The sequence below is a fragment of the Ambystoma mexicanum genome, chromosome 4q (assembly GCF_040938575.1).
Source record: "Ambystoma mexicanum isolate Mex_15411 chromosome 4q, UKY_AmexF1_1, whole genome shotgun sequence".
Lineage (NCBI taxonomy): Eukaryota > Metazoa > Chordata > Amphibia > Caudata > Ambystomatidae > Ambystoma > Ambystoma mexicanum.
In genome coordinates, this window is record NC_090928.1 from 314,362,676 (window position 1) to 314,386,999 (window position 24,324).

A 24,324-nucleotide genomic window follows, 5' to 3' on the forward strand; every position below is an offset into this window, starting at 1 on the left:
TCAAGGACAGTAGCACAGGAGCAAGCGCTTCTCCCCACCTTGGCTGTCAGTGCGGTAGGGCCCCGTGCACCATTGACATCTGTCACACCACACGCCAGCTGTAGCTCCCGGTCTTATTGTTTCTTTCACTGAGGCTTTGCAGGTCTGGTTTGAAAAGGGCAAGGGCACGTCCCTCATTGTCGTCCTTTCAGGTCTCGCCACCTTTCTCCTCCGTTTGAACTGCCGTCCTGGAATAGCTGCTTTCTCGTGTGTTTGGCCTTGCTCAAAGTGTGCTCTCGTGCCGTTTTTTCTCTGTGGGGAAAGAAAAGGACAGTCAGGTGTCTTTAGTTATCGCCAATTGCCTGACTCGGCCTGCACCTTGATTTGGGACATGTCAGGTAAACGACTCTGATGTTAGTCTGTTGTCTTTCACGGTGTGAGAAAGTGTTTGTGTCAGAAAAGGGGGCGGGTGAGCTTCTAAATATCCTACAGTTTAGGAAGGGGAAAAGGTGTTATAAGGAAGGGGGTACCGCATCTCACCCTTCGGTGTCCCACTTCCCAATGACCCCCCATCCAGGTAATCTTTCCCCTCTGGTCCACCCCCAGGAACTGTATTCACTACCGATGGCCATGTCCAGGCCACCTGGATGACAGATCTCCGGGGACTAGCGCGTGAGACACCCTCAGGTTTCTCAAAAGTACTATGCATTTGTATGTGAAAGGAAGTGATAATGCGTCACTGAGCACATACAAAAGCATCGTGGATCTGCACCAGTAGCGATTCGGCACCTGCGTGCATGTCCAGCAACCATGAAGCGCTTTGCTTCCTTGTTCCTGTTCGTGCTGTGCTGGAGCTGGGGGGCTTTCTGGAGGTTATGGTGGAGCTGCGTGAGGATTGGGCCAGGCTGCGTGCGGGTAAGATTTTCTGTTTTTTAATGTAATATTATATGTGTGCGATCAGTGAGTGTATGATGTATGGTTTTCATTTTATTTATGCATTTGTAATGCACCGAAAGCCTGCAGGCATCAGGGCGTTGAAACATAAAAACAGGGTACAGTAGACGAACAACTGAGTTACTAGGGGAGCTTCTGTCTATAAGGAGATTTACTTCAAAAGGTAAGTCTTAAGGTGCTTCTTGAAGATTCTTTAATTCGGTTCTAGACGCATAGCCAGAAGAAGTTTGTTCCACTGCTGGGCCGCCTGAACCGGAAAGATATTTCTGGAACCCGTTGCTAGATTTGCTGGTGGCACTTGCAGTGTACCATGTGCTTCCGATCTCATGGTCCTGTTAGGAGTATATCTAATGAACTTAGACCTGAGGTACGTCGGAGCCACCCCATACAAACATCTGTGCATTAGCGTCATGGCTTTAAAAAGGATTCTGTCCTCAATCCTAAGCCAGTGAAGTGCTCTCCTTCCTTCTGTCACATGATCTCTTCTGTTGATCCCTTTTACCACATGTACCGCGTTGTTTTCCATTATCTGGCATTTCTCAATGCATTTTTTAGTAGCCTCCACCAACAATGAATTGCCATAATCCAGGCGTGATAAAATAATGGCCCTAGCAATCGTGGCCAAGTTCTTTTCACTAAGAAGGGGCGGATGGCTCTCAGAAGCCGAATGTAATAAGCATTGTTTTTGTGCAGATAGTTTGAATGAGTGTGAAAGGAATGAGCAAGTGAATATGTTCTATGAATGTGTGCATGCATGTGAGTTTGTGCAGGGCCGGGGAGCCGGTGGTGGCACAGCAGCAGATTTATTTTACTGTACATCTATCATGGATAACCATTAAAAAAAATCACGATCCTTCCATTTATCAACTGCCGATTTGATAAAAGAAAGAATGCATTATTATGTGGCTGGACTGGCATTTTGGGGCATTAGCCCTTTGGCACGACATTTTTTACTGGATAACTTTGATAAAGTAATCATGATACGTGTTTTTATTTGTCTAGACTGGACAACATTGTGCAGCATGTCTGGACATGTTGTTTTATTGTGGAATGACATTTATGAAGGCAAAGTTAACAGGAGTATGTTCTTATGTGAGGATACTGTCATGTATTGGCACAGCCAGTGTAGACATGTTTTCACATAACATGATTACTGGCATTGTGTGAACAGCAAACAGGAGTATGCTCTTATATTGGAATTTCGCCATATATTGGTATAGCCAACATGTAAATGTATGGGCACAACCAGTGTGAACATGTTGAACATGTTTTTATGCTGGTATGTATTCTGGGCAAATGTATCATGAAAATACATTGGGAAATTCTTGTGTACTATTAGTGACAAGCAAATAGTCTGGATTTTTAACCAGTTTTACACACACTGTGCTGTATAATGCACCATTTTAACCCATTATTAAAATTAAAAAAAAACTCTCCAGGGGGAGGGAAACAACTCCCAAGCCCCTAGGTTGTTTCAGACTCCCTCTCTACACTCTGTCGCTCTGACATATTTGGGGGAAATATTTACACCCATCCAATTAAGATTCTCCAGCTGCCACTGGATGATTTAAAGTGGCCATTACTGGAATAGATAGGTTATCCTAGCCATGCTACCAATGGACACTTTAAATCACATGCCTGAAGCTGCTACTGCAACCTATCCATGTCAGTAATGGTCCCTATAAATCATATGGATTAAGACTGAAGCGTTTCATGCATGGAATGTAAAGCAAACATTACTGGCATGGATATATTGTGGCAGCAACCTCACGCAAGCGATTAACACTGACAATTACTGGCATAGATAAGTTGTGGCTGTGACCTTTTGAAAATGGTATAACATGCTCTGATGTAGTGTACTCTTGGTGACATGGCCTTTCATTGATTTGTTCATGTTTTACCCTAGAGACCCAACTGTAAATTGTGGTAATATCGTTTTTAACACCTTCTTTCCCCTTTCCCGTAATTGTGCTTCACACATACAGTCCTTAACTTTTGGAGGCTCCCTCGCTGTGCTTGGTCGCTTGTTCTAATTTGTCTTACACTCTAGAAACCTCCAGTGAAAACATTCAGCACCCCACAAGGGCTTGCTTACCCATGAATAGTTTAGAAATCTTGGTGCTCCTTCAATTGTTATTCAACACCCTGGCACCAAAGGCTGCCTCTGATTTGAGGGGCTCTGGGACTGGGCTAGTGGGGCATCACATGGCACAACCTCATTTTAAATAAATACTTTATTGTGATACAATCCAGAAATTGGATTTTACACAACTCATACAAAGCTCATATACATAATAGACCAGAACAAACTATATATGAAATAAATAAATTAGGTTAGATAATACAGGATACAATTTACAACATGGGTGACAAACTGCAATATAAAACAGCTAACATATGATCTTTTGTTAATCAGAGTTCTCTAATTGTTATAAACTCTAAAATAGATAAATGTCAAGTTTATTTATGCAGTGGTTAAGGAATTAAAGGAAAGAAGAAGTTTATTGAGCTCAGGATACCTAGGCTGTGACAATCGATTTTAAAGGTCTAAGAGGCGATCAAATCATTGGATAGAATAGGGATATGTCATGGTCAGCAATTTACAGACATTTCCCAGACCATAGATTCACACAATCACCAAGTCAGAGTTATATACCGACTTTCAGATATAAGTTTATATCTGGAGTAAAGGCTTGATATGGGTCCATACCCTGAAGAGTGCTAGCTGAAGGCTTAAGGAGACTGTATTCAGACAACCATACCAGAAGTCGTCTTCTTTTATCGCCTCATAATTGTGGACCCATTTTTCATATGCACCCATATATGTAGGGCCCAGTTTTGGGCAGAGTGTTAGAACATGTCGGGTGGATTCAAGTACTCCTGCCCCCTGACAGATTTGACAGGTCCTGGCCTCTCGAAGAATGTTCAACCGAGGCCCAGTAATAGTAAGAACCGGTAGCTGATTTGTTCTTTATTGCAGCAGGAACCGTCTAACTTCAGGGGCCAGAGATAGCATTAAGTAAGCCTGAGTTTTTAGGTATCTGTGGGTGACGTGAGAGACTGCCTCATACCCACTGAGCATGGATAAGTGGTCTATATTCATACACCAATCCCACTTATTCAGTTTATCGCCAAATGCTTTTTTTGGTGGATATATGGTAGATGTTTCAGTTTTTCATAAGGCCAGTCAATCTCTGCAAATAATGATTCATTCAACTCTTTGTATGATCCACCCCAGGGATGTTTTTCTGAATCATAGCTATGCCCTGCCAACCTGAGTAATTTGCAGCAGGGGTTTGCTCGAGCTTTCAAATAGAAGGAACCTCGCGCACGCAGTGCCATCCCTCTCAGGGAAATGAGCCCCAGTTCTAATCTTAGGTATTGTACTGAGCAGGATGGTCCCAGGCCAAAAACAGTGCGCCAATAGTGATCTTCTTAAATGTTGAGCCAAGATAGATCTTGCATGGATAATGCCTCCAGGGCATATAGAATTGTGGGTACAAAGCATTGCTGGTAAAATTTCAGAGATACCCGCCATGCTGAAACCTGCAGTGCCCTTTGGAAATCTACAGGTCTGGAGGGTGAGCAATTTTGCTCTCCATTTTTTATTTATTATTGCTTCGTAGTCGGACAGTGCTTTGAAGTCTAAACCCAAGTATGGATATTGCTCCACCACCGCTATTGTTCACACAGTGAAATCAATACCAGTTTGTTTAGGGCCTTTTCTTGCAATAGTCATTATTTTTGTTTTTCCCCGGTTTATGACCAGTCCCAACTGTTATGCGCCCAGTTATGTGGATCCTTTTTTAGTACAGCATTGGCTAAGCCCTTTGGTCCTGGGGCATTTGAGGTTTTTAGATTCAAGATGGTCTGTTTTATAATCTTGTAACTAAGGGGGAGAGGCCAATTCGTTACCCCCACCATACTGTATGTGTTGGTCACATTATCTCTGTAGAATTTATTAGAGATATATTCTACCCATTATTCACCCGAAATGGGATTTAAAACCTTCAGCTTCTGTTCTCCCCCCCGCCTGGGCCAGTATTTGCCAAATCCTACGGCTGTTTTTACTGCAAAGGGCTTCTGCAAACTTCTGCCATTGAGATCTTTTTTGTGTCTGGCGATACCTTCTTAGCCCAATGCAATATTTTCGTTTTATCTCTAAGGTCTCAAGGTTGAGTAGGCCCTCCTCAGTTTTTGCTGTTTTTTGCACTCTTCGGGCTCTTAGGGCTCGCCGCATAGCACGTTTCTGATCTCTTATATTTACATCAAATGTTAGAGTGCTCCCCCTCTTCCAATTTATCCCCGAGGTAGGGTTACTTTTGAAAGTGAATGTGTTAGGTGTGTAATCCAACATTTAATTTCCTCAGGACGCTTTCCCCACATTAGCTGTTTAATATTCGTGTGGTTGGGGAAGGAGATGGTATTCATTTTATCAATATTGCTCTGGGTCCATCTGATCTTATTACCAGCTTGATTAGGTGCCATCCTCAACCATATCCCCACCACCATCCACACACAGCGTGAGGGTTCCGTGATCACTATAATCATTCAACTTAATACTTAGTTGCAGGACATGAGGCAGGATGCAAATTGATAGACATATAGTCAAGCACAGAGCACTTTTTTCCAACAGCCCAAGATTCTTTCCCTGGTATGTCCCCCCCCCTTGTTCGACCATTTAGTAGGGTCAAGTTCCATTCCTTTAGGATATCCAGCCATAATCTCCCTTTGTTGTTGTTCTTAGTCAGGGGCAAGTTACTCATGTTCTGAACATAGCGGTAGTTCCCACATCCTTCCAAGTCAAGGCACTTAGCGTTCAGATCACCACAGAGTATAACAGCTGACGTTTTTTCCCCAATGCACCAGGTAGTTAACAATGTGTCAAGTTTGTCCCCTAATATTTCCGTATTCAGATCACCAGGGGGGGTCATATATGTTGATGATCAAAATTTCAATAATCCCTGCCCAACCACCCGGTGGGCTTATTTGGATCGCCAAAACATTTCCCCCTGGGCTATCCTGATGAATCAATTTAGGGTTGTATGAGGATTTGACGCATGTAAGAAGGCCCCCTTTCGGTCTACCACTTTCTCCCCTTATTGCTATAGATTGGTAAGTTATATAGCCATCAAATTCCAGTTCAAAGGTTACCCAAGATTCCTGTAATAGAAATAGGTCAGCAGATAATAGGAGGTCGCGGGAGGCTCCCTCATTCAGCCAATGGCTGAATCCCCTCGTGTTCCAGCTAATGATGTTCGAAGTTCATCCTCTTTTTTTTCTGGGCGAACATTCCTTGCAGCCACTCCCACCCTTGCTCGTCACAGAGTCTTTGTACAGATTTTGTTGTGGCTGTTGCAGCGGGACCAGAGGTACAAGCAAAGGAACATTTTTGACACTTTTCCACCCTCGGGTCAGTCGGTAAGGGCGCGTCTAATACGTAGCCCAAATGTTCCAGCGAAGCCCGATTTGCCCTTATCATGGAGGCTGTTTCGGGCAGACAGCAGTGTATGGTTGTAAGTTTCACTCCCTTTATTCGTGAGGGTTCCACAAAGTCAACATCACTGGAGTTTAATATTCGTAGAGATGGAATTTTTTGAAAAGAGAGTAAAAAGGGTAGGTCGATTTAATTGCCAGTTTTTCCAAACTCCACCGGGGATATCGCCACATTTTTGGTATCTATTTTACCTGGCACCAGAGGCCCACCACCGCCCATAAAGGGGGTTTGGGAAGGAGTGCGATGGAGGACCTCGGGCTCCTGCCTAGGTATTGATACCGAATTTTGCGTGGCACAGCCTGTTTCAGTACAGGCAGTCATCTGGGCTTCCGATTGCTGGCTAATATGGCCCGACTGATCGTCCATTAGCCAGCTCGTTAATTTGCCCACTGTTTGGCCCGATCTTCTTTTCCTTCTGGCTGCCCGTTTGCGTTGTTTCTTGGATATATTTTTAGCTGGGGACCGGGGTGTAGAGTTTCGGGGAGGTGGATTATTGGCTTTTTCCACATATTTCTTAGCTTGTCTTCTCTGCTTCCTGGAAGGTTGGGCCCCATTTTCCAGCACCCCCGCACCCGCTGGTGGGGGCCTGTTTTCTTCCTCTGTCGTGGTTTCCTTGTCCATAGTCGGTGCTGGGGTTTCACTATCCTGCCATTTTGTGGAATGGCAATGGCCGGAATTCCCCTCAAGTCGATGCAGGGGATATTGGAGGTTTTATTGGGTGCACTCAAGAGTTTATGAAGGGCAAGGATCACTCTCCCCTGTGCTTTTTGGTCCTCATGGATCGTGCCACATAGTTTTAGCAATATTTTAATAGCAAAATTGAGAGTTGCATTTCCAGATTGTGAGGTTTCATGGGTACTGTAGTCCGATGGTTCAGGTTCATGTGTCGAATTTCCTGATTCAAAAGCCATGTTGGGACAGGCAGATAATCGAGGTGCCTTTGGGGAAGCAGCGGGACTGATGTGGGGAGGCTCTGTTTGTGAGGCCGATGACACAAAGATGGGGTGCTCTTTGTCCCCAGGAATTGGGGCTACCACTGGATCCTCCAACAAGGGTGCCATGGCCCCTTCCCCCTCCAGTGTATCTGATACAGAGGGCTAACAAAAGGAGTTTTTCTGATTTATTACTCCGCAAAGGACCACAGATGTCGGCAAAAGGGCCCGACTTCAACTCACACCAAAACCTAGGGCTATGGCAGTATTATTGCCATACTCACGAAGGTTAAAAGAAGACTCAAAGTGCCCTCAAAATCGGGGCCACCAATACCATGGAGTAACAAACTCCACCTGCACCAACCGCTCTGCGCTTACCTCTCCTGATTTTCTGTGCGGCAGAGCCACGAATGTTGCACAGAACCTTATGTTTTCGGGGAAGCGCTCTGCTCACTCTTCTGCCAGCTCACCACCTGGGGGCTGAAAGGGCCGACAGAAAACACAGGGTCAGCCCAAACACCCCACTGCAGCTTACTGTAGCTCATGTTCGTCCTCCCAAGTCTCTCAGGAGGTTCCCAGGACTCTCAGCTGCAGCTCGATGAGATTAGAGGAGGGCACGTAGAGGAGGGCAGGTTCACGCATATGCCGTACTACTGAATGCACCAAAGGACAGAAATCAAGCCGCACTGAGCACTAATCACACTGCACACACCTCATTTTCTAGATAGGGTGACTGATGAGAATGTCAGCATGTGACATGGAGAGAATTGGGTTCAAATTGTGCAAGGTATTGGCAATCCAAGGAGAAGGGTGGGTGAGAGGGAGAAGATGTTTATGGGGGAAGAAGCCCCTATTCGATGACAGTTAAGTGCGAGGGCTAGGGTTATGTGGAGGAAGGGGTTATTTGAAGATAGCCCATTAATGGGGGAAGGGAATGGTTTGAAGAGTTGCCAGTGGTGGGTGAAATAGGTGTAGAAGAGGAGTCAAATGCCTCTACCGGAAGTCCCGCCCCTATCATGCCTATATGTTGTGAACCAGAAAAGGTGACCAGCATGATACCTGTGATGATGCCGATAACAGGAGCAGCCTTTGAAGCAAGGTATCCATTGAGAGAACAATTCTTCATGTATCCACGAAGAGTTGACCGTCTCTTGAAAGATATCACTGAAGAATGTGTAAAGATGAATGAAAGAGGAGACTGGTGATGTCACATGAAGCAAGGTGACGCACCAAGAAGAGATGACAAGAGAGAAGGTGAACAGGTCATAAAGAATATGATGACGAAGTAAAGAATTGAGTGACCCTTTATGTGAGGAATGAAGATTTCACATTTACAGAGCATGGAAGAGAATGCAAACTGTTTTATAATTTTACAGATGCAGTAACGCAAGTAGACTAAGTATTCAAGAAGGCTGGCTGCAGGCGGTGCCATATATATATATATATATATATATATATATATATATATATATATATATATATATATTATTAATCTGGATGTTCCACATCGTGTTTAAAGCAAACTGGGATCCTATGAGCAGAAGGGCTGAAAATGTGGCGTAGTAGAATGAGAACAGCTGGAGATGGAAGAAGACTCGAGAAAGCTTGTCTGGCCCAGTGTCAAGGGTTGAGGCAGCCAAGAATCTGGTTATCTATCATGGAAAGATGCAATGGACGTAAGAGGTGAGGCAACCTCCTGTTAAGGAGTGATGGAAGACAATGAGAGCCAAGTTTTAATAGTATGAAATGCAAAGAAGGAGCTCAAAATGTGGTCTCCAGTCACATGGCCCAGATGGAAATAGACTTGAGCGCATACTACGCCAAGACTTGAATATAAGGGCATGCTCACACTTCCTTTCATTCCCAGGAGCAGTGATACTTGAAAGGCCGAGTTCAAAAACTATTCTCATGACAGACAGCTTGAGTGATGATGGGCTAATTGGATGGGGAGAAATGGTCAAGTCCACCCCTCCAGCACCTGGGGTATCAGCTTGTGGGCTGATAGTGGAATATTCCAGAAGGGTACAAGCGTGCCAACCAATCATAGAGGGCCACGTATCAAAGAGCCCTATAGTTTGAGACCCAATGAAACTTTGTGTAATTTATGACACTGACAATTACTTGCACTAGGGTTGGGCATAGTTGTCCACCTGACTGTAGAGACCCAATCACAATCCCATATCGAGTATACCTATATGTTCCCTGTTGCCCTATCACAATCCCGTTTAGATTTTCTTATTTTTCCATGTAGTATGACGTCAGTGATAAGTTTTCAGTATAAAAGTATGTTTTTTTAATGTAAATCTTTGAGATGTATGCTGTGAGATGTCGGTCTTATTATTGATGTTTGAGGAACATATGCATCCCCATCTATCCCATAGCCTCAGGAAGATAGCTCAGGGGCAACGTGTTTGCCTTGGAAAAAAGATGACACGGAGCAACACAGGTTTGATCCCCGGGTCCACGCTTAAAAACCTCTAAGTATTAAGCGCGTTATAAATAATCATATCATAGTGTGCTACCTCATCTTAAGCGGCCTACACGTTCACGTGGTATCAGAGAGAAGATGGTTAGATAAGAGCCATCGATTAGTAGACTCATGATTTCCGGATAATCGGACACCCACCGCGATCTAGCCGAAAGATTGCAAAGTTTCCTGTGGAGAGCGGCCAACACAGAATTCTTGCAAAAAAAATCATGATGGTGCGACGGGTCCCTCTTTGACGATATCCCTCCTGGTTTCCACAGGCGCTGAGTGGACTGAAGGTGATGTGGTCGATTGAAGGAGGGGAGATAATAATGAAGGCCTAGAGCTGAAAAGCGAATGGTGAGTAGACTAAGGGGAATAGCAAACTGTGGGGGCGGGATTGTGGGGAACATAGAGAAGGAACGGGAGTTGTTTAGTATATGACGAGGAGCGTTAGAAGATATGTAACGAGGAGTGTTAGAAAAGCCAGTTTCTTAGCTCAAGGAGCTTTAGAAGGAGTAATTTCAAAACCCAAGTGGGTAAATTAGGTGCACACAGACAGGTCTATGATAGGGAATGACTCAAACTCCAATCGGGGAATTTTAGGGGCTGAGAGAAAAGGAGTACCATGGTGAATATGTGAAAAGTCCACTAGTCTGTCTGTGTATTTTGTGTATTTCAAAAAAGGGAAGTGTCGAAGAACGACAAAGATAGGTTGTGTTAAGTAGAGACAAAAAGTTATCTGTCTTGGGTCATTCTTGGCGCCGACCGCATGGTAGACTGATATAATTGAGAAATAGAAGCTTTGAGCGGCGAAGGTTGGAGTGCGCTCATATTTGTTGTTTTTCTGAAATGTATTCTGTGTAACCACTGGTAAGCATTGACAGTCAATTGAGATTTGTCACAATGGGAAAAGTTACTCCACTGATGCACATGTACAAGACACTGACAAAACATATGCCCGAGATCAAATCGTACAGCGCAGAATTGGTAAAGAGCACAGCAGATAAAATATTCATGTCGTGGCCACCAGGGGGATCGCTGTCAAAAGCAGTATTGCAACACATGACCACATACTTGCACGCAGAGTACACAGGAAATAAATTAGAGAAAAGATTAGTTATTTTAGAGCTCTGAAAAATGTACCAGGAGGAGCAAGAGGAGTCGCCTCCTGAAGAGTGGATGCTTAGCCAGTGCAGGGAGGAAGGTGTCGAGCCTTCGTCTCCCCTTACCTCACTGGAAGTAAATGGCGATAGTACGGAAGATGTAGGACTGTATCCGTTAAAGGAACTGAAAGCTGCGACAGGGTATAGTAACCCGATATAGGAACCGCCTGCTTATAGCAGTGACGAAAGTCAAGAAGAGACTAGAAGGAAGGAAGAGATCTTTAAGGTCTTGAGAACAAGGAAAAGAAACGTGAACGATCGAATGTAACCACGGACATAGAACAAGAGATTAAGAGATAGAAAAGGGAAAAGGACAAAGCTGACGAGGTAACGCTCGCACAGAACGAATGGATGGGTCGACAGATATTGCTCAAGCTTGATGGGAAAAGTATTGATGAAGTCAGGCAAAGGGAAGATCGGGATGAACAGGATAGAAAAGACAGGGAACGAGAAAAGAGATTGAAGGAAGATGAAAGCAAAAGAAAGAGTAGACGGTGACGAGAACAGATGTATCAGGAGGAACAGCAGACAAAGTAAGAAAGGGCAGAGAAGCAAAGATAATATGACAACAGGCAGAGAGCAATCTTAGAATGGAATAGGCAAGAAAGGAAGAGAGAAGAGGAAGAAGTACAGAAATTAAGAGATAAAAGGATGCAGAAATGGCGGGAAGTCAAAGAGTGAAAGGCGAACGGAAGGAGAGAAGAGAACAGACCAGAAGAGGAAAGAGTTAGATGGGACACAAAAAAGCAAAGGGAATTAGATGAAGATAAAGAACGAAAAAGGAGGTGGAGAGAGCGATATTGAGCGCATTCAAAAGGAGTTAATGGAACCAAATCCAGTATTACAATGGGGCAATATGGTTTGTGCCCTAATAATGCCAAGGATAGATTATTGTAAATCCCTGATGCCGGGGGCTAGTGACAACAGTCTCAGATGGTCCAGGTTTTGCAAAACGATGCAGCGCGGATCGTCAAGACTATACTTCGACACAAACCAATCTCCTCCAACAGGAGGAGTCTGCACTGGCTCCCTGTGGAAGCTCGTACCCATTTCAAAGCCTTCACAATGATGCGCAAATGCCTTTATGGTCAGGCTCCAGGCTATCTTAAAGAATGTATTAAGATCCACAAATCAGCCAGATTCACCAGATTGAGTGACAGGGTCTGTCTTTCTGTCCTGAGGAGTAAGCGGGTCAGAAGGATGGGCAGATCCTTTGTCTCTCAGGCTGCCATTCTATGGAACAAACTTCCTAAACAATTGCGTGCCGAAAAAATCTTTTGAAGTTCAGGACACAGGTGAGAACTATCGTCTTTGGATAAACCCTGCTCCTGTTCGGTTTCCTATGACTCCTTCCATGCCTCTTCCGTCTTACCTTCTTTGCCCTGATGCCTGTGGGCTCCGGCGCATTATAAATGGACAAATACAAATTCCGCACTGCACCTTGTGCTTTCATGCGAGGGTGCACTTGTGTGTTTGTCAATCCTCCAACTCGCTCAACCTCTCCCAAATGCCTGCTCCACCTGGACCAGGCGGCCAAGCCGAAGTAATCAGGCAGACCTGCATGAAATACACCTCCTTTATTCATTTCCCATTCCAACCATCTGCACCTGCTCCGTATGTACATCTCTATCTTGTTACATGTTGACAGTCATGGTACACTGCATCATAGTACCAGTCCTGCAATTAATGGCCTTCTAGAAAAAAGCGACCGTTCCATTACCGAAAACCACTCCTGGGCCATAGTTCTTGCTAGTTTCTCCATGTTATTCAACACATTTCACATTGGGCCTGACTGAGAACCCTCACTGCGGCCTTCAAAAATATTATGTATTCTTTCCCAATCTGATGAGGTAGCACTTGCTGTCTGGGACCAGGTAATCGTACCTTGAGAAATTATTCCCTTGCAATTAAGAATGGGAATCTATCTTACATCCCCTCCCCACCTGTTTGCAGGGCAAGATGAAATTCAATCAAGTGTTCTCAGCTAATAACCCTGACCTAATACACCTTAATGGCAGCATAAGCCTCAGCCTCAGACCTATTAAAAAAATGTCAGAGCTCTTCCCCATAGCACCTAACATCTGTGGAGGCGCAAGATACAATAATGCAGTCATGTGCTTCACACAGTGTTCTAATATTACCAAAACCAAAAGCAAAAGTGCACATGCCCCTTATGTAAGAAAATATAATGTGGTGAGCTGTGTAAGTATGTTTGTATGTATGCATGCGTGTGGGTGTACAATGACAGATGAGTGTTCTTGTGTGCTGAGCATCTTCTGATCAGCGGTCATGTAACTCAAAATATGTGGTGCCTTGAACTGGGCTTTGGGCAGGTGTGTTACGCAATGTGCTGTTTTCTATGGCAGGTGCACCAGGTGTTTCTGCAAGCATGCCATGCAGACACGGGGTGAAAAAGATAATGTCATGATGTGTGCTGTGGGTCGTGCTCAGACACGGGGCAGTGTGCTGCCTGAAAAAATTATGTGCCGCGCCCTCTCTATGAAGCACAGTGCATGCAAGCAATGCAATGCTATGTGCCACAATGCTGGCAGAAGTAAAATTCTAATGCAGCCCCTTCCTGTGTTATGTGAAAATCACACCTCTTCTACTGTGTGCTATATTGTCGCCTCTCAATTGTTAACCTAAGCTTACTGTTCTTGTGGCAAGTGACCATTACATCACTGCCCTGTTAGATGATCTTCCTAAGGATGTACTTGTGCTCACGTGGAGGGCGGTGCAGCTACATCTGAACACACACAGGAAACCAGAAAGACAGCAGAGAGGCTAGAACCTGACAAGAAATAGAGCAGGAACTTATACAAAAGGAAGATTGTTTGCTCAAAAGGGGAGCGGACAAGTATCTGTACCCCATAAGAATTACGGAACATAATCCATAGGATAACAAGAGACTATTTGCACATGGTCTATTAAGTGGAATGAAAGCGCATAGAACACAGTGTAAAAAAAAAAAAGCCACCGGGAGAAGACGGTCATACTCCTGGCCTTAGTTACTTTAGTGGTAGGGTCAGTTAGGTTAGATTTTGACAGAGGACGACTTGTTTTTGGACATTCATCCTGGCTGACGACCACCTTAGTTAGTAAGATAGGTATGGAATACCCCATAGATGTTACGAAAGTTAGGCCTCATTTTATTTTAGAATAAATCTCATGGTTAAAATGTCTACACAGTCTCTGTGTTCTTCTACTGATGCTCCACGGTATTCACATGTATGTTTAGTTTCGTAGGTTTTTTCATGTTTTCTGTGCATGTAAGATTTGTGAGATGTCCATCCTGGCGTGGTGTGTTCTGTGTATTTTTTCAGCTTCTATGCCAGCACAACGTCATTTGCCTGTGTGTTGTGTGCATTCTTGCGAGGCCTCTAATTGGATTGTGTGTGTGTGTGTGCGCGCTCATACCCAAATAAAGCTGGTTGCTGGCGGTATGTTGGCAAGTTCTGTTCTGGATATTTTGAAACATGACTAACTCCGAATTTTGGTTGTTGGGTGCACCAGTGGCTCAAACGGTCTAGAAGCATGCTAGAAATCCAGTGTATTTGAATTTGTAATAAATGCATGGGTATTTTCTGTGTATGAAAAAATCTCACTGAAAACACTTTTTAAATTAATGTTTTCATTAAGTTGCAGCAAATTTAGGATTTATTTACATTTGGCCATAATTGTTTCTTTCCAAATTCAGTGAACTTCATGGGCGAGTTCTTAGGTTAAACAAAGCATTTTTTTCAAATTATTCTCAAATTAATTTATGTAAAATGTTACATATCCTTATCTTTGGTATTGCTTTTGTGATACCACAGGGGCTTGAGCCACTTGGACACTCTGCACTAGCATTAACTACTGCAGGGGGCTTACATTCACAGTTATATCCCCCTTCCCAAACGTTATATTGTGAGGACCATTATCAAGGATATAGAGCCATTATGGGCCATACAAACCCCAAAGCAGTGCCCATTAACTCGGTTATCACCCTGGCAAAATGCACAGGATGATAATAGTGTGTACTCTTTTGTCTGTTCATAAATGGAGTAATTACTGATTTCCTGAAAGCTTCTACGGATGCCCCATCGTTGGCATCAGACAGAATCCCGATATTGATGTTCGTGGACGTTGCAGTCCTACTGTCACTGATTCATGTGGGACTGCGCCGCCAGCTGGGCATCTTTGCAAGCTTCTGCCGGGAGAAAGGTCTGACAATTAACATCCAGAAGACCAAGGCTATGGTTCTTAGGGTCAACAGGGCAAACAAACAGCCTAGAGCTAACACGGCCCTGGGGGATGCACCGATTGAACAGGTTCACACATACAATTGCCTGGGCCTTAGAATAAAACAGGATTGCACCTAGAGGGAACAGTCAGAGAAGGCTGAACTGACCCTAGCTAGGTATAGCGGTGCCATAGCTGAATTTGCCTGACAACGTAGGGGTGGGGCTTTGTACATACAAGGCCCAGGCATGACAGGCAGCCCTTTATGGTGCCGAGCTGTGGGGTTTGACTAAGTGCTCCCATTTGCGAGTCACAGAAAATAATTTCTTGAATAACCACTTGGGTTTACCTACCCCTGCGCCGAACTATTAGATTGGTCTCAAATTAGATCTTGTGCCCATTGAAAAAGTGTGTAGGTCAAAACCTGTGTAGTACTGGATAAGGTTATGGACCGATGGGAATCTACTTAACTAGTGAGGGGCAGTTGGGAATGTTTTTCCCCAGGGTGGAGCCATGACTTTGCCATGGCTCTCATTTTTAAAGAACAAATTCCAAGCACTTGGGCTTCTTGGCTGCTGGTCGAACCACAGGCTATTGGTGGGGATTCCAATGTTAATGTCTGGCACACCCTTATGACAACATATGAAACTGAAATTGGAAGGAAATTGTCGATTCCGACTCAGTTCCATAAATATTGGTCCCTGAAGCAGAATGTGAGCAATGGAAGCTATCTGGACCAAATGCACCGGAAACAAATGAGATCCCTCTTTACTAAAGCTTGTTTGGGTATGCTCCCCCCTTGCTAGCTTGAGGTCAAGGTGGAATCCTAATGTTAGCCAGATCTGTCCTTTTTGCCCGAATACTGCTGAACATATGGTCCACGTTCTACTGCTTTGCCTTAAATGGGGTAACTCGAGAAAAGGATCTCTGAAACAAACCCCTTTTCATTGACAATCAGTTAATAACACCACAGAGGCAATAACAGTGTCAATAGCAGCTAAGGATCAACGTGCAACTTTTGCTACAGAGTAGTATCTACTTAGGGCATGGCGATGAAGATTCACGTGAAACTCCTCCCAGGCACTAGGGCGGGCCATAGGACATTTAGTGAATCTATATGAACAATTTCTCCGTTCCAAGGTGAGGGGGAGGTGTGTTTTAGTTAAGGGTGTCATCCTCTTTTTGGTATGAATGTACTTGCTTAATAGACCTTGTGCCCATTACCTGCATCCTAGCTATTACTGCATTTAGCCTATGTGCCTATTACCTGCATCCTAGCTAGAACTGCATTTAGCGTAAGTGCCCATCACCTGCATCCTAGCTACAACTGTATTTAGCCTATGTGCCTATTTCCTGCATCCTAGCTAGAACTGCATTTAGCATATGTGCCTATCACCTGCATTCTAGCTACAACTGTAATTAGCCTATGTTCCTTAATACCAAACTTAACGGACGATGAGTGACGCCCTACGGATGGTTCTACGTGGTAGGCTAAACCATGTATGTCCTCACCACGATTACTGTAGGCCTCTTCATACTACTTTCTAATTGCAGCACACTGCCCAAGCCTTAGCTATCTCTTAGATATCACATACTTTAAGAAGGAACTCTACACCTGCATTTCCTGGGACTTAACTATGACCACCTTCACTCTTACCATGAACTCGCCCATTCCTCAATCAAAGGCAATCAAACCAAGTAAATTCTTGCCACTTCTAAATCCAAATACAGACAAATTCATATGTCTGTCGCAATCAGAAATCATTAGACCAACCAAATTCCTACCACCACTAAATTTTGAAGCTAAGATTCTGAATACTGCTGATATCCCTTCCACTGGGACTGTCTGTACTTTGACTCCCCACCAATGGATTCAACGATTTGCCACAATACCCACGCCCAACCAACCCTGCCTTGCCATTGGAAGAAATAAAAGGCTTGGTTCGAGAATGAACACTATGTGCTCACCTCCTCATAACCCCAACCACACACTTAATCAAAATATAAAGTTTTAAACCTAAGACTTCGCAAGTGATCAATAACCATCAGATCAGAATATCTCAACTCATGACCTGAACCACTCAAACAACAAATCCTTACATATCAAAGGTGCTCTTATCAATGCAAGATCCTTGGTAGCCCATGCACTAGACCTAGCTGACCTGATCAACTCTAAACAACTGCACTGTTTAGCAATAACAGAGACATGGTTCCATGCAGCCGCAGGACCTTCCCTGCTACTTGCTGTCCCAGATAACTATACTATCCTGAGGTCTGACAGAGAAAGTTCTAGAGGCGTAGGCATTGCATTCATTGCCAAGTCCAATTTGGGTCTAAGAGTATCCACTCAGTCCCCTTTAACTTCAGGCGAACATTTGACAGTTAAATTACCTCTCACTAACTCACAAACCATTACGATGCGTCTGCTTTACAGACTACCAGGCCTTATTGGCACCTTTGAGGAAGAGATGACTGCATTATTCTCAACTAACACTAAACCTACCTCTCAGATAATAGTCCTCAAAGACTTTAATCTGGGTCTTAATAACCCTAATGACCAGTATGCCTTGGCACTTGCTAATTCTATAGCAGAACTAGGTTTCACTCAAAGGATCAATATGCCTACACATTCTAAAGGCAGAACCTTGTATTGGGTGGCAGACCTCAACTGTGTGACTGAAATTACTTCCATTGAATCTTACGCTTGGACAGACCATCAATTACTAGCGTTCACTATCCTAGGCAGCCCTCGACCTGTCAAGACTAACCTTCTGGCACCCCCAATTCTCACCGGAAATAAACAAAATATAACTGTGGATAATCTGCTGCCTCTCCTTCTCCCTATCACAAATACTCTCCTTGCCAGTTCAGACCCGGCAGCGCTAGTATACTTGTATAACTCCACAATTACCCATGCTATAGAAGTATTGCTCCACTTAAACTGTGCAAAGGCAAACCTAGAGCTCACCTCAACTCATGGTTCACTCCAAATCTCAAAGCCTTACGCGTGGACAAAAGGAAATCTGAATCCCTCTGGAAAAATCACCCAACAGTCTCCAATAAATATAATCTCCTGAAACTCACAGCTAAATATAATCAGAAATCCGACAAACTAATCACGACACATATAACGATAGGATAAATAAAGCTAGTTCTAGCAGAAGATAACTTTTTGTCATCATGAGAGTATTGGAATCACCTATTGACATGTTCATCAAGGATAAAACCTGGTGCACCAATGTACAAAATGCACTATCCAACTAAATGTCTCTCCTACAAGATAAAATGGAAGCAAAAAAACATAATTTACCTCATGCGTGCACACAACAGAGCCCCCTAGCAGATTCTAATCCCCCACCATGCTTTAGATTCGCTGAAGTCTCCACCCAGGAAGTGGAAGATAGCATAGCCTCGCTGAAACCTTCCAGATGCCAGGGCAATATCTGCCTGGCATCTATAGTAAAAGAAGCAGCCAGAGACTTAGCATAATTTATCACTGCATTAATTAACTCCTCATTCAAAACATGCACTGTCCTGACTAACCTCAAGGACGCCTGGGTCCTCCCGCTCTTAAACCCACACTTGACCCTAGTACCCCAACTAATTACAGACCTATTGCAACAGTCCCCTTCCTGTTAAAAATTATTCACAAGCCTACCTCCAGATACAGACCTACTTAGAGAACCATAATCTATTGGGGCTTCGATAGTCTGGCTTCAGACCTAAGCATGGTACGGAAACTGCTCTGATTGACCTGAAAAATCAAATAGTTGAACTCAAGCAGAAAGGAAAACTGGCTTTACTACTATTACTAGACCTCTCAGCTGCCTTCAACCTGGTGGATCACAGTGCTCTGTAATCATTTGTCCTCAGCTGCCCACTTCTCACAAGAAGCTATAACTTGGATTCAATCCTTTCTAGATAATCGGTCAATGACTCTTCTCTCCGCTGCAGCAGCGGAGCCTGCTCCTATAACTTGTGGAGTTCCGCAAGGCTCTTGTGTGTCACCCTCTATGTACATTATTTTCACTAAGCCATTGTTCGACCTTGACAATCTGGGTGTCACCTATACTAATTATGCAGATGACACCAAGATTCTCATACCCCTATCTGGAGACTACGACACTGACTTGGCCTTGGTGAACAAAATCTATCATCATTCTGACAATGATGGCTGCTCATGGCCTTTGTCTGGATGATGAGAAGACTGAACTCGCTTTGGGAGCACCAGCGAGACTCAACAAACTTGGCATTCAATTCCAGTCATTTAACATCGACAGCATTGCTATTAAAGTGTCTAAGGAAGTAAAAATGCTGGGTTTTTACCTGAACTCAACCTACATAGGCAAATTAACACTTCAACAACTGCTTAATACATGCAAGCTTATTCACACCTGAAAGCCTTTCTTATCCACTTCCAATTGCATTACACTAATGAGAGCGTTAATTCTCGCGAAACTGGACTATTGTGATGCACTTTATTTCAGCTCTAGTTATTTGGTAATAAACAAAATACCAATAAATTGCAAATCTTACAGAATAACGTACTAAGAACTGCCCTAAATATTCCCACAAGACAACACATATCTGAGGCTAGACGTAACTCAACTGGCTAGCCGTCAAGGACAGGATATAATTCAAAGTGGTCTCCCTTACGCACAAATGTCTGAATAATGCCCCCCCCAAATTTCTCATGGATCTTTTTGAAAAAAATCTCTACTCGCCCTGCAAGGACCGCACAGTCCTTTCATCTAAAGGTCCCCAGATACAAGCTTAAGAAAGCAGGTGGAAGCAGTTTCCCTGTTATGGCAGCTCAGCTATGGAATTCTATGCCCACCACCCTAAGGGCTGACCAGCACTTGCACAGCTTTAGAAAGAAAGCAAAAAACTGGATTATTACTCGGGACATATGATTGCCTCTTGGCGACTGCCTCCGATTACTAACCAGAATATTATGACCCTTATATACCTATGTAAATTGCTGTATTGCTTTGTAAATTACTCTATAATCTTTCCGATGTATAATGTTGTCAAAGCATTGGGGTAATTATTGTATATATGTATTGTCCACCTATATTCCCCTCTATTTGTTGTGAAACCTGTAATTGTTAAGTAACGTACAATGCGCCCAGATACCGCCGGGTGTGGAGCGCTATACACATAAACAAAACAAACAAACTTTGATAGATTGCACCTTCAAGCACACTAGCACTTTATGTAAATTGCATTGATGATTATTGGCTGTTATAAACAGATTGATTCAATTAACTAGGCGACTCTCATATGAAGCTTGTCCAAGCACAGCTGCACATCTTTGTGATCTTTTGATTTTATAATGTTCTTAATGTTGTGTCCTTGATGTATTTTCATCTAGGCTTTTATGGTAAAATTACCGAAATAAAGCATGAGTGAAATGAAATGGTGTGTGGACCAGAAAATGAATGGTTCCCTTTGAACAAAGGGCATGTGCCATTGTGTGCCGCTTAATCAATAAAGATGATGCCCACCTAAAGACATGGGAGGGGTGCTTAAGAGCAAGCCACTTCTCGCTTTACATTGTGGTTTTGGTGAGTTGAGGCAGCACGGCAGAGTTTGGGATGTTGCTGATGCTGACCAGTCAGTTTGCCAGCACGGGTTAGGCCAGAGAGAGCGTGGAGAGAGCTGCGAAAAGCGAGGAGGAAGCGGTCTGATGAGGGATAGCTTAGAACTCCTTCGGGACATGGGCTTTCATTGGTGGATTTGGCCCTAATTTTGAGTGAGCTGATTGGCTGGTTTAGATTCAATGGGTGATATTATTTCAGAGTCCAGTCTGCACCTGGGGCAATTTTAAAAGCGAGGAATCTGTGAGAGGGAAGGCTTATACATCAACGAGAGTATAACTACAGTTAAGTAATGTGTTATTCTGCAGCAAGTCCGTTTTTTCATTGGTGCCAGAGAAAGCACAAACGCTCCATTTCTCTGAGGTTGTCTTTGTAGGCTGAATGGCATTGATTAGCTGCAGTTCAGAGACAGCATTGTTCTACATTGTCCCACCGTTGCCCCCTAAATGGTTGTTCGCAAGATTGGAGTGATCATTCTATTTCGCAGTCAAATGAACATTATGTTGCCTCATTCTTACATGCTCGTATTGATTTGAAGGTATATGTTGGTATCCATTGTTATGTGGTACTTTGTGGGAGAGTCGCACAGGTTAGAAATGTTCCCTGAAATCTGGTCACTGCATGTCATGAACCATTGAACCATCTTTCCTGTATGTTTCACGTTGTTTGAAATCAGACTGGCTAATCTATTCTCTTGTTTTCTTGTCTTTATAGAAAGCAAAACTTGGGTTATGCAAGACAAAAAGCGCGTGACCGAAAACGGGAGCATGGACATGGACTAAAAAGTCTGAAGACTAAAAACAAAGCATCCTGTTTTTAACAGTCTTGTTGCCCATATTGAGTTTGTATGCATGCACTTTTCACAATTGTTGGTCTATGCACTTCCACACATGCACTTAAGATCTTTTTAAATTGAAGCTCACGCTTTATAGTTTAATGCCTGATGTATAGCCTACCTGTAACCAGGTTATTTTTTATTGATTTATAGAAAATAAACCATTCATGGAATCATTTACATCATTGTATCAAGAGTAATCTGTTCATCTCTACCAATCATCTGTTGGTTAATTCTTTCTTCTTCTTCTTGAAGAGGTGTACCAAGAGAACATTAAGACACCTATGGTCCAGGTCCATTAATGTTGTTACTTTGTCAATGCCAATGTTCATGTGGGACATACAATATGTGTGTCATATTTTGCTATTGCCATGTATCATTTGACAGGCTGTAATCATAGATGTTAAGGGCTGCTGGGCCCTTTCTGCTTAGATGGCAGGTTTGAGGCAGCTCAGGACCCTGAATAAGGAAGTCCCACCTGAAAACATGTGGATACTGCTGGGGCCTCTTTTGCACATTAGACTTTAGCTAAACTGAGCTGAAATGCACTTCATACTGAACATGTTTTCAGTGTAAATTAAATGAAAGGGTTAACAAAGGTAAATGAGGCATTTGAACGGTTGCTTTGCCCTGGATGTGTTGCCACTAATGCAGGCATTAGCCTATCATTAGGACAAACTGCATACATGTCTACTGATAAAAGAAAGAACAAAACCAGGGATGCACTAGTGGAATACAGCCAAGGAGAACATGCACAGTACATGGCAGCAGGCATTGAGGAGAAATGTCAGTGAGTCTGGCATTGTAGTGTCTCCGATGGGTGTATTGGTGCAGAGTGGATGTGAACACGTGTGTACAGGTGCGTTATAAATGCCCTATCATTACATTGCTTTTTGCATATGTTTGACAGGGAATGTACTGAGGGTTGGAATGTGACATGCAGATGTCCTTGACTGTGTAGAAATGGCACCATATTCTCAGGTAACCCCATTTTTAGTTTTGGCTGTTAGGTGGCACTGAAAGCACCACCTTTATGCCGAAACTATCATTTAAATAAGAGCTTTAACATAAGACCTTAGAATAGGGGCTTTGAATGAAGGTCTGTAATGCTTTTCAATGAAGATTATATATGAGGATGGATACATAGGCTTCCGTGTTGTTTGGCTATGTGTCCACCCACTTAATGCCTATCTCTAAGTCAAAACTATATGATTTTCCATCCATTATAAACAACACCCCACCCAGAACGATGCCACTTTTGCACTCTCAACACATGACAAGCGAAAGAACAGAATCATCACCTCCATCTTGACACATGGATGTTCGTCTTCCTTGCACTCCTCTGGGTTACAGGAGCTTTGTGATAGCAAGGTAAAACGCCCAATGGAAAGATAGGCTTGTCAGTATTTTTGAATCATTTATTTAGCTTGATTTGTAGGTAGTCGGTATCATATAATTTATATATTTGGTACAAGTACTGATATTTTTCATGTTTTAGAATGTGGTCTGCTAGTATATTTCTAATTTTACTTTCAGTGTTTTTTTCTGTTGTAAATTGTTAGTACAGCATTCCGGAATGACCATTTGTTATGCAGCCGGAGAGCACTCCTATGCCAGTTCCTTTACGTACTTGTCTTTCTTTCATTGCTACAGTGTCTGTCACAATTTGGTGGAAATGGCCAGCCTGTAGCCAAGGTGAACTCGGTTTTCACTATTAAGAGGGGAAGAGAGAGGTCTGCGTTGTTCAGGAAGCTAGCCTGTCTGGGTCCCTTTGCCTTCCAACATGACCTGATATCCACACTGAGTGAGTGAGATCCTATGCATGTGTGGTCCCGGCTGGGATGATACTTTGTGTAGTGGGGCAATTGTTGACTAGAGAGCATGTGCCCCCTTGCCTTCCTCAGAAGAAACTGAATAATAAAATCAGAAGGGACACATTTGAAACTGTACTTTAAATTCTCCTGGAAATGCAGCTGGCACAAAGTATAGTTTTGCCACACAAGTAGGGGACAGATAATGCATTAGCTTGGACAATGATTGAGTTAATAAATAGAACAGACTAGGTGACAGGGAGGTGTGTACCCAAGATAGGGGATCATTACACAAGTAGGGCAGAATGACTGTAGGCAGGATCAGGTTGCAGCTACCCATAGGTAGAGGTATCATCTGCCAGGCATGCACCAGGACTCGGTAGATAGCAAAATAAATGCAGGGCAAGTGTGTTCTACAGAGGAAAATAACATCACAAGCAGCTGCCATTTTAAATTGCACCAGCACATAAGAGAATTGAGCTCTGCAGCTTTAAGAAAAAGTCCCAGTTATGCATGCTTCAACAAATACATTTAATTCAGGGAAACAAGGATTCCATACAATGGACAAGTGAAATGAGCAGCGCATTTGATAAGGCCACAAGTACAGCGCCTGTGTTAGAAATCCCAAATTACATAGCAGAATTTGTTATGTTCTCCCATTGCAATGGAGAAGTGATGACGGCTGTCCTCACACAGAAGACATAAAAAGGCACATAACATTTTGTCATATTACAGCAGGTTGTTAGACCTAGTAATGAAAGGTCATTACCCATGTGAACAAGCTTTGGCTGCATCAGCATTCGCAGTTGAGAAATCGTCCACTGTGATGATGGTGTCATGACCCCATTAGGAACGCTGCAGG

General features: G+C 43.4%; 1 protein-coding gene across 3 annotated transcripts in view; it reads left to right on the forward strand.

Annotated features, from left to right (window-relative positions):
• The window catches only part of LOC138468510 (formin-2-like), a 609,148-nt gene extending 587,317 nt beyond the window's left edge, over positions 1 to 21,831 (forward strand). For all 3 annotated transcript variants that reach the window (XM_069609015.1, XM_069609013.1, XM_069609014.1), the window contains one exon: positions 21,531 to 21,831. In XM_069609015.1, the coding sequence (XP_069465116.1) occupies positions 21,531 to 21,569 (39 nt within the window). In that variant the 3' untranslated portion in view covers positions 21,570 to 21,831. The remainder of the gene's footprint in view (positions 1 to 21,530) is intronic.
• Positions 21,832 to 24,324: the final 2,493 nt, after the last annotated feature.